We start from the raw sequence: 15,328 nt of genomic DNA on the forward strand, positions 1-15,328 counted from the left end.
TTGCTGAAGACACCAGAAGCCTCATCACAAACATTCCAGGTTTTCCACGCAGACTTCTTCCCCTTTACGCGGAATGCTGAAACAACATCGCAGCCAGTGAAGGCATGGAAGAAGAGCATCCCTTTGCTCTTTTCTGCAAGAGTGCAACACAGGTCATGAACAGAATCCACTTTAAGTTCTGTCTTTGGCCAAAGGCAACCCACTGCCCAGCCCTGAGGCTCATAGGGCAGGAGTCTATGTCCTGTTTCTGTGAGGCTGCTTGATGTACATTAAGTACCCCTAGTGGACATGATAATAATTTGTCACAGGGACATACCCCAATCCAGCCTTTGATGCTGAGGTCATAGATTCAAGATGTATGACAAGGTCCATATATGGAGTTCCCTGATGTCTTCAATATTAAGCCCATATCTAACAGGACTTCATATGGGAATGTCCATATATGGAGGCCACATTGGCCACATACCACACTAACAGAATCCATATATGGCCAAGACAGATGGCCAAGACAGCCCATATCTGTGTGACTGGTTCTACAGACAGGGATCTCCATGTATGGGCATAAAAGGGTATGTTGTCAGTTGTCATGGACATCATAGTACTTTCACATAACAAATAACTTAGTAAGCATGTTTGGGCTCTCACAGCATATCTCCATATACAGTACATGGACCTCCATATATGGGTACCAGGGGTCTCCATATATGGGTAAACAGCCGTTTGGATGGCCCCCTGTAGTAACGCTGAGGACACCTGGGGGTCCCGGACCCTGTGGAAGACCCCTGGTATTAGCTACAGAGCCCAGGTACAGGTACAAAAGCTTTTATGCTTCAAGTATGATCTAATTGTTCTGGAGCAGGAGCAGAGCGCTCAGGGGTCATTCCGGGGGTCCCAGGTGAGGAGAGACCCCCACCAAAAGTCATAAAGGTTATTCTGGCTGCTTCAAAAGTGCAATATATGAACTTAGAATGTTTTAAAACCTTCAAAACAACTCTAATATTATGAGAATTGGACATTAACTGGCTGACATACTGTTCTGCGAGGTCCTAACATAGATGACCCCCCAGAAAGGGGGCTGGGGTCAGGAAAATCTGACACCCATCATTTTCTGACAGTTTGGTCCCTATAAAAGCCAAAGCAGTCAAAAAAATACATTTTAGCAAAGAAATCCTTAGAAGTACACTTCTTATCACACTAGGTAGTAACTCCGAGGACCCCCAGGGGTCCTGAAGCCCCTGTGGAAGACCCCAGGTATTTGTTACTACTTTTTTTTTGTTTTCAGAAAAAAAGCTTATGCTTCAATTATGATCTAATATGACATTGTTCTGGAGCAGGAGCAGAGCGAGTACTGAGAAAGGCTCAGGGGTCCATCTGGGGGGTCCCAGGTGAGGAAAGACCCCAACCAAAAGTCAGAAAGCTTATTCTGGCTGCTTCAAAAGTGTAATAAATGAACTCAGAATGTTTTAAAACCTACAAAACAACCCTAATATGGCGTACTGTTCTGGCATGCAGGTCCCAAACTAGATGACCCCCAGAAAGGGGGTGGGGGTCCGGAAAAGTTGACACCCATCATTTTCTCATAGTTTGGACTCTATAGAACCAGGATCTGCAAAAAGATCAATTTTAGCACAAAAATCCTACGGGAGCTGTTTTTTGGACGCATCGCACCACACTATTAGCAGAATATTAAGATTCCGGGACTGATATATGGTACAAGGAAGCCATTGAGTAAGTCCATGGGTCCAAATTTGGATTCTACATAGTGATAAATGTATGATTTGACACAAAAATTATTCAAATAATGTTGGTACTGACACACAGAGAGCATTCAGAGTCAGCCTGTTGGTACTGACACAAGAGAGCATTCAGTCAGCCTGTTGGTACTGACACACAGAGAGCATTCAGAGTCAGCCTGTTGGTACTGACACAAGAGTGCATTCAGTCAGCCTGTTGGTACTGACACACACAGAGCATTCAGAGTCAGCCTGTTGGTACTGACACACACAGAGCATTCAGAGTCAGCCTGTTGGTACTGACACACAGAGAGCATTCAGAGTCAGCCTGTTGGTACTGACACAAGAGAGCATTCAGTCAGCCTGTTGGTACTGACACAGAGCATTCAGAGTCAGCCTGTTGGTACTGACACTGAGAGCATTCAGAGTCAGTCTGTTGGTACTGACACAAGAGAGCATTCAGAGTCAGCCTGTTGGTACTGACACACAGAGCATTCAGAGTCAGCCTGTTGGTACTGACATGCAGTGGTGCAAAAAGTATCAATACTGCAATGTAGAAGTACTCTGTTACAAGTAAAAGTCAGGAATTCTACATTTACTTGAGTAAAAGTACGAAAGTGTTGGCATCAAAATGTACTTAAAGTACCAAAAATAAAAGTACAAACTGTTTGAAAATTGCAGATCTTTAAGCTTGTAGATCAGCTATTTTCAAATAGCCAAGGTATAAAATAGGGCTAAAGTGGTTAATATATGTTCTAATCTATATTATTATAATTTATATCTGCAACTAAAGTTTTCAAATAAATGTAGTGGAGTAAAAGTACAATATTTGGATCCGAGATGAGGTGGAGTAGAAGTAAACGTCCTGGAAATTAGAAATACTCACATAAAGTACAAATACCTCAAAATTTTACTTAACACATAGGATGCCATCATAGGGTTAATGGAACTCACCGGGGCGCGTGTGCGACGTGCGTGCATACATCGGCTCGGGTGATGGTCCCGCATCATAACGTTAACGTGGACTTGTATAATCCAATTCAATGTGTGACCGCGTCGCTCCATCAAGATATCATTGCGGGCGAGGCCCCGTTCACATAACATGGAGCTAGAATGAAGCTCTGTTTACCAGCGCTCTGAGCGTCACCTGCGCACGCCATCAGCGAGCACCCTGCTGAGGCTTATGGGTAATGTAGTGTTTTTGCTAATCTGGCGATAAAATAGTAATATTGAATAAAAATGGTTGAAAAGCTACGGTACCTGGAGGTACTGCAGATGCTGTGCATTGGCCTGCTGCTGCACGGCGTGCTGCTGCTGCTGGTGGAGCTGTTGGAGACGCAGGTCACCTGGCTGCAGCTGCTGGAGGACGCGGTTCTGCTGATGGGAGGCCTGGGGCTGAGGCTGGGACTGGGGCTGGGGCTGGGGCTGGGGATGGGTCTGCAATGGTGGCTGTCCAGGGCTGGGGGTGGGAGCTGGACATGACACAACACGACAATCAGGACGTAAAAGTGACTAGGAATTAGGGATGGGACGATAAGCGATATTATCGTATTATCTTTTTCTTTTTACTCTACCTAATCTCTTTGCCAAAAAATAGCAGATCTACATGCTCACAACACGTCGCAATGTGGCGCGTTGTGAACTTGTAGATCTGCTATTTTTTGGCAAATATTCCGGCCCAGGATAATGGATTTTGATCATAAATCACGATTTCTTTTGTCACAATAACCGTGATATGAAATTTTCATATCATCCCATCCCTACTATGAATGACAACTTAAATTGATGTGTGTAGGCAGGGTTATACTGGACGTGTTGCGTACCTGTCTGGCCATTGCTGACAGGCACTGAAGGCACCGTTTTCAGCGGGGTGACGGTGTTGGCCAGGGGCAGCACGTTGCTGTTGCCCGCTTTTGGTCTCTGTCTGGGAGCAATGGACGTCTCCGTCGGCCCCACAGACTCTGTTATTCTGGTGGGGGAGAGAGGTAGAGAGCAAAATGTTTGGTCTTATTTATCTTGTAGGGTACAGATTTATCTTCAGGCTCACTCGAATATAGTGAAGTCTATCGAATGCTGTTCAAACTATTACATTATTCTTTTTTTTTTTGTTACATTGAGGGTAGTTGCCTATAATTTAACTCTTTTACTAATTTTACCATTTACCATTTAAGAAGATTAAAGAAATGTGGATTTAGAAGGGGAAAACAAACTCGCACATGACACCATAGAGTAGCTAACATCAAGCACTGCGTCCCTACCTGGCTTTCGTCATGCTCTTCTTAGCAGCGACCTCACTGGCTGTTAGTGGCTCTGGGAGGGATGTGGGGAGAGGAGAGCTCTGCAGGGAGGGGAGGACAACACAACACCGCTATGTGTTACTAAATTAAAAACCTGAGGCTGACGGTACAAATGTCTTCTAAATCTTTTCTAAAAAAAATAAAAACTATTTTCTAAAAAAAAAGAAAAAAATCTATACCAGTGGTGTGCAAACATTTTCATGTAAAGGACACCCAGAATTATGTGTTTGACTGCGGACCCCAATCTCAAAATATGTCTTTCCAGAGACCCACCCCCCTTGAAGCAAAGATTTGAGTTAAAGTTTGCTTTGAAAATGACATTTTCCTGATTTTTCAAATATAACAGATCTGCAAGCTCATAGCGTGGCACTCGGTGCCGCGCTATGAGCTTATAGATCTACCATTTTTGAATAGCTAAAGAATAACATAAGGGTTAAAGTGGTTAAAATCTAGAGTGACACAGATGCTGTCCAGGTCTTAAAGGGTTTTAAATAAACTCAATCAATACTTCCGAACACATGACAAGCACACGTGAGTGGATGGACTTACAAAGAGGTTTGGCACCGGACAGTCCTTCCCAGCCAACTTGAAGGCAAAGTAGGAGACCTGGTAGATGTCTGGTCTGTTGTCGTGGTCCGGCTCAAGCATATATCCTGGATATAAGTTTAAACAGAAGACAGATGAGGGTCATTTATAACCATAGCTGCTCTAGAACAGCGGTTCTCCAACGTTTTCATGTCAAGGACCCCTAGATTGATGCGTGTTTGATCCACGGACCCCCATCTGAAAATAGTTTGTGTGGGGGACCACCAGAAGAGAAGATTGAGAAAAAATACTAGAAAATTACTAGAGAAAACAATAAAAAATAGCAGATGTATAAGCTAACAGCGTGGCACAAAGTGAAATGCTGTGAAATGAGTACCGTAGACAAACACAAAGAGCTAGCCCTAAATGACCATTACAGGTGAGATGTGTAACTGAGTGTGTACAAATGGAACCAAATGGTCCCGTTGTACACACTCAAGTACAACGAAGTTAGAGATACACTGTCCTAAGTGTGCCATACAAAGTGGCGTAGTAAACCAGTGTCATACATATTCTGAAGAAAACCTGGAGACTGACATTCAGTAATTGGGTCTTAGCATCAAGATGTATTATAATGGCGTGTAAGATCTCCAAGGCAAAGTGTTCAGTTGACATCTCTTTTAAAGCCTTTCTTGTTAAGTATGCTTTGGCAAAGATTAGAAATGCACAAAAGTGAGCAATGTATTTCAGCATGAAAACCCTTCATTTTGATAGATCTTTTTATTGATTGATTGATTTTTTTTTATTGATTGATTGATTGATTGAAAACTATTAGAAGTTTGCATAGGAAAGGTACAGTTTTGTGACACTGATACGAGGTCAACTAAAAGGATATGCCCAAGAAAGCCTATGGTTTGTTTCAAATGAGATCCTGTTTTAACTCATAATAACACTGAATGACAGACAGTCATTCATCAGTGTCTTATATATTTCGCATGTCATTATACCTACATAACATAACACCAGCTGTGAAACTATGGCACCTCCATCCACTTTTGGCCACTTGGGGGAGCCGTTTGTCAAATAATGACCATGGCACACATTGTACTTTAGAAAGAAAACACCAGATCCACCCTACACTCTGATAAAGAGGTACATATTTCGGGGGGAAAGTAAGCCGTTTAAAAATAGTTGTCAGACTGACAGCCTCACAGAGACTGACAGCACAGGTCTGTACTTAAATGATATCTTGTGTCACAACAAAGGCAGCGTGCTGAAGGCCTACACGTCCATCAGACCTGGAACCACTTTAACCATTATTTTATGCTTTAACTATTGAAAAATAGCAGATATACAAGCTCACAGCGCGGCACCGAGTGCCGCGCTGCGAGCTTGTAGATCTGCTATTTTTGAAAAAAGACCTCTCTTTGAATATACCTTTTCAAAAGAGAACATTTGTAACTCAAATTTCTGGGGGGGGGGGGGGGGGTCTCTGGAATAATATATTTTGAGATGGGGGTCCGCGGCCAAATACATGTAATTTTGGGGGTCCTTTGTGTGAGAACCTAAGTCTGTGATAAAAGAAGCTCACAAGACGTTCTTAAAAACACAACTAACGGACGGTTGATCAATGAAACAAACTGTCTATCACAGTTCGTCAACCTCAGGTTCGGGGACTACCAGGAGACCAAATAGACCCCAGAAATGGGCCGTAACGTAATTACGTAATCTTTTTTTTTGTGTGTGTGCAGGAGGAGACCACATCCTTTATCTGGACCCAGACAGTCATACTCCCTTTTCGGAAAACAGATAAAAAAGCTCTTTCATTGGAGCTCATGGCCTTTTCTTGGATATGGTGAGAAACAAGGTGAAATGCTGGCCTGTCACTCACAGCACGCATACAAGCATTCTTCAGGTGGTAGATTCTCAATTTGGACATATTAGCACAGTGGTTCTCAAAGTGGGGTCCAGGGACCCCCCCTGGGGTCCTTAAGGGAGTTCCAGGGGGTCCCCAGCTAAATCATAGATAGGAACCAAATGGACCCTTATGGGTCTGTAACTCAAGAGTGTACGAATGGACCCTAACGGTTCCATTTGTACACTCCGAGTTAAATTAACATTGATTTTACAATATAAATCGGGGTCCCATAGATAGAAATGGGGGTCCATTAGCCTAGTATGCATGTCAAACTGGGGGTCCTCTAGATTAAAATGGTTGAGAATCACTGCTAGAGCCATACAAATCTTCTCTTATGGGATCCCTGGGATATATATATTTTTTAAATGGAGGTCCAGAAGCTAATAAGAGTCAATTTGGGGGTCCTTGACATGAAAAAGTTTGAGAACCAGTGTTATAGCATAAGTGGGACAGTCGGATAGTGTAAATTATTTACAACATAATTTACCGGGCCAGATAGTATCGCCTGCGGTCCAGTGCATATTGCCTACAACTGGGTTTAAAGGCATATCCTTGAAATAAAAAGAAAAGAAAAGAAAAGAAAACAAAAGAAAAGAAAAGAAAAGAAAAGAAAAGAAAAGAGATGGGAATATGAGCAACCTGCAAGCAGTGATGGAAGAAGTTCTTAGATTTTAAATAGTTTGTTACAAGTAAAAACACTGTATTAAACACTATTTACTTGAGTAAAAGTCTAAATGTATTTAAAAAACTAATGTACATAAAGTATTCAAATTAAAAGTATGCCAAATTTGTCAGACTGCTTTGAAAATAGCAGATCCACCAGCTCAAAATCCCATCGCGACTTCGGGTGAGTTTGCAGATCGGCTATTGTTTTTAATTGGAAGCTATAAAATAGGGACTATTTGGTTAATGTATGTTTTAACTACTAGCCCTTACCCGTTCAAAGATATGAGCTCCAAAATGATGTGCAGTGTGTGGGTTATGGGATGTGCACTGTGCACACAGTATATGAGGGATGGAAAGTAACTTTAACTGGTGCTTGCATGATAATATGTAGGAGCATCAATGTAAGAAATACCTGTTTCGTTTAATGGCTCCAGAGATACTGTGTACCGATCTGCATGATTTTGTACAAACCCCCCCCCCCCCCCCACACACACACACACACACACACTGGTTAAACATGTTGCCTCATGCTAGATGCAGAATAGATATGCCTCAAGCTAGATGCAGAATAGATATAGATACACCATAAAAATGCTAATATACAGCATATGATTTGTGAAAGTGACAAACGGGCTTCACAGTTATGTTAGGTGTGTTCATATGCTAATGGTGATGCGATTTCAGATCAATTGCTCCAGCCACTGAGGAGAAACGCCTCAAGCTAGATGCAGAATAGATAATAGATACACCATAAAAATGCTAATATACAGCATATGATTTGTGAAAGTGACAAACGGGCTTCACAGTTATGTCAGGTGTGTTCATATGCTAATGGTGATGCGATTTCAGATCAATTGCTCCAGCCAATGAGGAGAAACGCTGTTTCAGACAGACAGACAGACAGACAGACAGACAGACAGACAGACACTCACTCACTCACTCACTCACTCACTCACTCACTCACTCACTCACTCACTCAGACATTACTCACTCACTCACTCACTCAGACATTCGCAAAATTATAGTATAGATATCTACAAAATAAGTAATTTGTAACTAAAGGTTTCAATCAATTGTAGTGGAGTAAAAAGTAAAATTGTACCTCTGAGATGTAGTGGAGTAGAAGTATTGAACAATGTACAAACTCAAGTAAAGTAAGTACCTCACAATTGGACTAAAGCACAGCACTTGAGTAAATGTACTTAGTTACTTTCCACCACTGCATTCAAGTGAGAGACTGTGTCAATTAATGCAGGTTTAAAACATCTACTTACGGATTAAGCAGTGCAACTTCAAGGAGTATTTGGAGTTATCCGGAACGATAAAGGTTCCGTCACATATGGCCACTTGACTCTCCCCGAACGGAAGCGTGAAGAAACACAGCTTGTACAACAAGCATCCGAGTGCCTGCAAAAAGATACAGAGCCACGGTTACAGTACATCACTTATATGCAAATACGCGTTAAATTATTTACACTGACATTCATCATACTACATAAGACACCATTGCACATCATTTCATAAGACTAAATTGGCGCTTTCTTTCACTGCATGTTGCTGGCTCAACTCGATTCTTTTTGTTTTCACATCCAGTAAAATTAGTGCCTTGTTATTCATTTTTTGTTTCAATGTTCCAAGCGATCTGCATCTGAGGCATGCTTCCTAAACCTTTTAGCTCGAGACCCAAAAGAGAAATTAGACGTTTGCCCGGACCCAAACTAGTGAAAACAAGGTACCTGGAACCAACCAAGTCAAATAGAAGTGCCATAATGTAACCATAAGTATAGTATGTTAACTGACAATGTCTGTGGAAAACAATCAGATTGTGTCAAGTGTTCAACTATGAACCAGAGTTGTTGAACACTTTCATATCTTAATGAATTAGAATTTTCTGGATGATACTGAACTTTTCAGAGAAAAATAAAGACCCATTTAGGACTGACGCCTTCTAAATCCTGACCTGAAGTTTTCAGAAAAACATCAAATATTTATCAAAGAATTTCAAAACAAAATGTTGCTATATCGTCACTGTCGGGCAGAGACCTTGTATCTCCAAGTTTCAAATCTGTACGTAAAGTAAAGCCTTGATTCATCATACAAGACTGTCACACATAGCTGACCCACAAGGTCAGCTATGGTTTCCACCCGACAACAACAATATACCAAAAAATGTTCTTGTCTTGAAAGGTAAAGTTACAAAATGGGGTTCCCATCCTAAATGGGTTAAACAGAATGCAAGGAATAATTGTAGAGAAAACATTACATGTTGTTGAATATCAATAAAAGCAATTGGTCAATCAAATCAACAAGTGTTCAAGGGTAAAAACTACCCCAAAAAACTACTGAAACGAACAACAACAGTTCCTGTGGTAGCCAGTGGCATCATGGCCAATTAGCACACCGACAGCATGTTCCTTGTGAGTGGCGCCTTCCTGTCTCTCTACACCATCCCGTCTAATTAAAACACTGAATAGTGTCCTCAGAACAAGTCTAGAGTCTGTGACGCTTCTAACACCCAAATGAAAATTGGCCGATGGGTGGTTCTAGAGCAGTGTTTCTCAAACTTTCAAATTACAAGATCTCCCATCAACTCTGACAGTAAAGAAAATATGTACGCTGTCAAGAGTTACAGACGTGTATGGGTCAATCTGACAGTAAAGAAAATATGTACGCTGTCAAGAGTTACAGACGTGTATGGGTCAATTTAGACCCCTCTAAAGGTACCTACAGAGTCCCTGGAATCCACTTTGAGAACCACTGTTCTAGAGCATTGGTTCCCAAGCACTGGGTCGGGACCCATTTGTGTGTCAGACATTTTTATGGGTCCCTTAATTTTTTTGTTACCAACATTTTGCTTTTATTAAATTATATCAAAATACTTCCAAAACAAATATTTGTTTCCCCCAAAGGGTGGCGCTAGAGAGGTTATAGGCTCGCTCACTTCTTGAAAAGTGTTTGAAATTTTTCTTTTGGGGGTCCCTGGCACAAAAAAAAATCAGATAGGTGGTTCTGCGGGAGTCCCATGGCACGATCTTTTTTTAGAAATACTGCTTTAGAAAGCATTTGTAGAATCACCTTCCATGGAGTATGAAATGAAAGTTTCTGGGCAACCAACATTTTGAGAAAGGATAATCATATATGGGTGACCAAAATCAGTGGGGGGCAACTTCAAGGGAACATGAAGGTTAGGTGCACAGCAAATTCCACAACAGTTCAGGCAATAACCTTTTTTTTATTATTATTTGTCTTTTGGGGGAGTAAAGTGTCTGAAAGTGGAAAGTTTGGGCGTAATAGAACTAGGTGCTAGAGCTAACGCCATGGGGTCACCAAAGTCAGTAAGGGAATCCTCTGGGAATCATGAACATGGCCATCCTCAGAGTCCCACTGGGGCTATAAACAGTCTGGCATCACAAAATACAAGGGTTGTAACGATAAATTTAATAGCGTTCCGATATGCATCACGATACATGGTTGACGATACGATACATGGACGATATTGGTTCAGTCATAGTGATACGATTCGATTCAATGATTTAAAATCGATATAGTAACTACTTTGCAAAGATATTCAATCTGTGTGAAACGTGTCAATAGTGCACGTTTTTAAGGGAAAACGTATTATGGATATAAATAACTAAACACTGTAATTCTTTAGCAAATGCATGGACACATTATGAACTAACACGATTTTTCGATTCAGTTACTATATTGTTACACCCCTACAGGACACCCTTGGCTGTCCTGCCCACAGTTGCAGCACACACCTAACAAAACCTGTTTCTCAGGGTAAAGTGGATACATGCCATTTCTTGGACATTTTTGTGCTTTAATTAGCAGCAAAAATAAGGAAATAAGGGAGAGAGAGAGCACATGACGGGATGAAACTCATGACTCATGACTTGATGAAGTTGGGAGGCACTGAGCTAATGATAGTCAGGGACCCACAGGCCCAAAAGATCAAGGAATAGGGTTGAACCTGTGATGTCATGCTGTACCTTTTATTTCCGTTTTATATATTAGTTTGGTCATTAAGGTCCACAGAATGAGAGGTCTGCTCTGCCGGAAACATCGCGAAAAAAAAGTCATGGCCATTTGTATATTCACTGTCCCAACGACTTCACTATACAGGAAAATAAAAATATTTTAAAAAGAAAGAAATCTGCTTTAAGTAGCATGTGAGGGGTCAAACAAGGGGTTCTTCATGATTCTGAATCCATTGCAAGCATTTGTTTTGCATGAAAAACATTCCTTGGGCTAAAAACGGCCCCACAAAACTGTCATCACTTGTCACAGTTTTGTGGGGCAGTGAATATAAAAATGTCCAAAACTTTATTTTGCGATGTTTCCGGCAGAGCAGACCTCTCATTCTGTGGACCTTAATGACCAAACTAATAGATAAAACAGAAATAAAAAGTACAGCATGACATCACGGCTCATCTCACATTTTGGGTCACTGGGTCCCCGGCTATGACGACACACTGATAGCTACCTGTTAGCTACCAGTTTGCACTCTCGCATCGCACCACACCCCAAGCCTAGCTTTAAGCTTAGGCATGACCCCTTAATGTCAGTGGGGGGGTGGGTGTGTCCCCAGATGACAGTGGGGAAAAAAAGACGGAAAATAAAAAACACCATTACTGCATCAAAAGTACCGTAATTGCTGGACTATAAGCCGCACCTGAATATAAGCCGCACCAGCAAAATTTCGAACGAAAAGCAAATGTACATATACAAGCCGCACTTGACTATAAGCCGCATGTGTCCTCTCTGCTTCCTGCTAGAGCGCCCCTGGTGGCCGCTAGCTGTAAAAATCTATAGATTAGCCGCATCGTTGTATAGGCCGCAGTGTTCAAAACATGGGAAAAAAGACACGACTTATAGTCCGTAAAGTACGAATGCCTGGCTGCACGTCACACCTTCAAATCACCCAGGACACCTTCAAAAGTACCTGTCGAGATGTTTGGCGAGGCTTACTGTAATTGTTGTCCATTCAAACAGGAGAGGTTTTCCTGAGGAAAGGACATGGTGTCATAGAGTATGCAACCTGCGTCACTTTTCCACCGGGACACGCCCCCTCAACTAGACCGTCATCCCTTCTCTGCAGTCAAGGTTTCTCTCTCTCTACCAATTTTACTGCTTACTGAAGCAGAAATGCCGCCGACACCCAGTCAATGAACTGGCCAAGATAGCGTGTGTGTGTGTGTGTGTGTGTGTGTGTGTGTGTGTGTGTGTGTGTGTGTGTGTGTGTGTGTGTGTGTGTGTGTGTGCGTGTGCTCATAACCCCAGACAGTGTTATGAATGAGCGTGCTGAATGTTTTATGGGAGGAGAGGAGGAGCTCAGGGACAGATTGTGGAGGAACACAGCCCGGGGCGGGCCAGGGGCTGCGGGGCTACAATAACTGCCAGGGTGAAGACAGGCTTCAGACAGGCTTCCCCTCCACCACAACAACTTCCTCCAAGGCACACCAACCAGTGTTGATTTTGAGTGTTGTCTTTCGAATAAAATGTCATTTAGTAATTTAGTCAATGTTTTAGTCTACTTTTACTCGACTAAATATGATAAGACTTATGTCGACTAAATATACAGTTGATTTTGTCGAATGATGGCGTCGAATGCCTGATTTTACACTTGATATTGGTCATTGCGCATAGTCCTACGTGGAAGGGCAGGGCACCTGTCAGCGGGGAGTGTTGGGGCAGAAGGAGTATAGGACGAAGGCCCTACGACTACGTCCTCCCGGTGGGGGCTCCTCACTGGTAGGTGAGTCGGTGGTAGGATACCACAGCGGCGACAACACAGAAATGTGTGTGGGGAGGTTTACAGGGTCAGTCTTACCAGTCAAATTATACTGAAAGCAGGCTGAACTGGTTGTTGTCCAGCAAGTTCATTTACCCGTTTTCCCTCCTCATTTAAATCTGTTTCTCCTACAATACAGTAGTTATTAACATACAAGTCTGTCAGCAACAAGTTCTCCTTTCATGATGACAGCGACTGCCCAATACCTACAGCACAACGGACATGACAGTCCCAGGTTTGATTCATCTCTATACCTCGTGTTTGGTAGTAGCAATGTGACACTCATTAACATGTCCTGTGCAAGGTAAGGTTTCCCTTGCCAATTTAACAACTCAGTTATAGTAATGTAACACAAAGTGGACTGTCATGCTGTACAGCCCTGGGGCCAGAGAAAACTTGTGACGTAATTGATCATTATGAGTCATACAGTTCATCCACACAAACACACACACAGAGCAATGGATGTGCTGCTAATAAACGCCAACATACCCACACAGACACAGGCGTACACACACAGAGGGCCTTACCCATATATCAGCCTTAGTGGTGATGGCTTTCCCTGCGTACACGTTGATCATCTCTGGGGCGCGATACGACAGCGTGGTGTACCTGTGCAACAAGAACAGAACGGATCAGATATGACAGCGTGGTGTACAATGTTCAAATGAGCTTTTTCTGTAATTTAGCTGCATCTACACAGTACCTAGACATAGTAAAGAATAAAGATACACATTCAAATAATGACCATGTGACATGATCAAACTTGTGATGTCATGAGGTCAGGTGACACTGTGCTATTGGCTTTATTTTATACTTTGTAGTATTTAGAATAGAAGGTGATCTTTGATAGTGACATCAAAGAAAAGGACCCACACAAAGAGCAACATTTTATTTTTTTCCCCCGCAAATTCCTGACAATGTGCGGGTCCTTTTCTTTGATGTAACTATCAGAGATCTCCTTCTGAATACATGATTTTTTTCTTCCTACGCAGGTCTCAGGTGACCTTGAGCCACGTGAGACACAGACGAGTAAATCGCTGTGTCGAGCGTTGCCAGAATAGGTTAATATAAGAAACGTTATATCCCGACTTTAGTCGGGAAAAGGTCGGATTTGAAATCCTGATTTCAGTAGGGATCGGCACCCTGTGTGTTAAATACCAACTAGGACACAAAACTAGGTGAGAGATAACTTTCTGTCGTGCGTTGGTTGAGTGTGAAGATGTGACAGTGCTGGGTCAATAAACCATAGTTTATGTCTTTATGATGTGCCATGTAACGACGATAAGGGCCACAGTAAGTTGGCTGCTTATCACTGCTGTAAATGTGGGAAAACAAATCACCCGGACAACTCGGATTTAGCAGCGAATCCCGTATAATACAGAGTATGAACTCAGTATTATACGGGATTTGTGTGATTTCATAGTAAATAATTAATTTGAACATTAATTTACTAATCCTATAAAACAGCAGCAATAATATGTGTGTCGGATTGTAATCGGCTCTCGAAACACTTCACTACATGAAAAGGAGGCTTACCCAAAAAGGTTTTTAAACAGACTGAGCAAATGGAGCGTTAAGGGCTACACTGGCCTGTAGGCAAGCATGGCAGAACTGTGCAACTGCTGCAGATGGCTGGCAGCAGACACAAGTATACGGTCTTGATTTGGGATCGGACGATACGCGATATTATCGTTTATCGGGATAAAAAACACTGACGATAATCGTATCGTGGAGATTTAATTTATCGTGATATCGTTCTCACTGGGATCAATTCACCTTTTATTTGCCGAGCTGCATATCCGGTACCATTTAAACCCTCTATAATTGGTAAAAGGTACTTAAAAATATACGTACTTGATACAGTCTTTTTTTCACTCTCTATCAAATGTCTTGGCCAAAAAATAGCCGATCTATAAGCTCACAACGCGTCGCATCGCGACACAGATTTTGATTATCGTGATAATATTGTAAATCGCGATTTCTTTTGTCACAATAATCGTGATATGAAATGTTCATATCGTTCCATCCCAAGTCTTGATTAGTATCAAGTGCAGCTTTCTTGTCATTTACATATCCAACGCACTGATGATTGCAAAAAATATATATCATTTCTGTTTGCCTTTTAGGTTTTGTCAACCAAAGTTGCACAGGTCAGACATGACAAACAACCTAAATATAGAAAGAAAAGTCTTTATTTTTCTCTAATTAGCAGAAATAGCTGATCTAAAAGCTTGGAGATCTGCCATTTTATTTTTTTCTTCCAATATTTGAAAATGTATGAATAGTTTTCAATATGGAAAACGTTCACGAGGATTATGCAAAAATAATTGCGATTATCTCAAATAATATTGCCAAACTAGACGATTGTGTAATGATTGTGTCGGCTGCCCTG

General features: G+C 41.8%; 1 protein-coding gene across 2 annotated transcripts in view; it reads right to left on the bottom strand.

The window, feature by feature from the left end:
• bmp2k (BMP2 inducible kinase) overlaps positions 1-15,328 on the bottom strand; it is an 81,287-nt gene that overhangs the window by 24,372 nt on the left and 41,587 nt on the right. For both annotated transcript variants that reach the window (XM_080738101.1, XM_080738100.1), the window contains exons 6-11: positions 13,464-13,545; positions 8,414-8,546; positions 4,580-4,683; positions 3,992-4,071; positions 3,557-3,702; positions 2,994-3,205 (exon numbers count right to left, since the gene is read on the bottom strand). In XM_080738101.1, coding sequence (XP_080594227.1) covers positions 2,994-3,205; positions 3,557-3,702; positions 3,992-4,071; positions 4,580-4,683; positions 8,414-8,546; positions 13,464-13,545 — 757 coding nt within the window. The remainder of the gene's footprint in view (positions 1-2,993; positions 3,206-3,556; positions 3,703-3,991; positions 4,072-4,579; positions 4,684-8,413; positions 8,547-13,463; positions 13,546-15,328) is intronic.

This window comes from Nannobrachium achirus (assembly GCF_963921795.1).
Source record: "Nannobrachium achirus genome assembly, chromosome: 12".
Lineage (NCBI taxonomy): Eukaryota > Metazoa > Chordata > Actinopteri > Myctophiformes > Myctophidae > Nannobrachium > Nannobrachium achirus.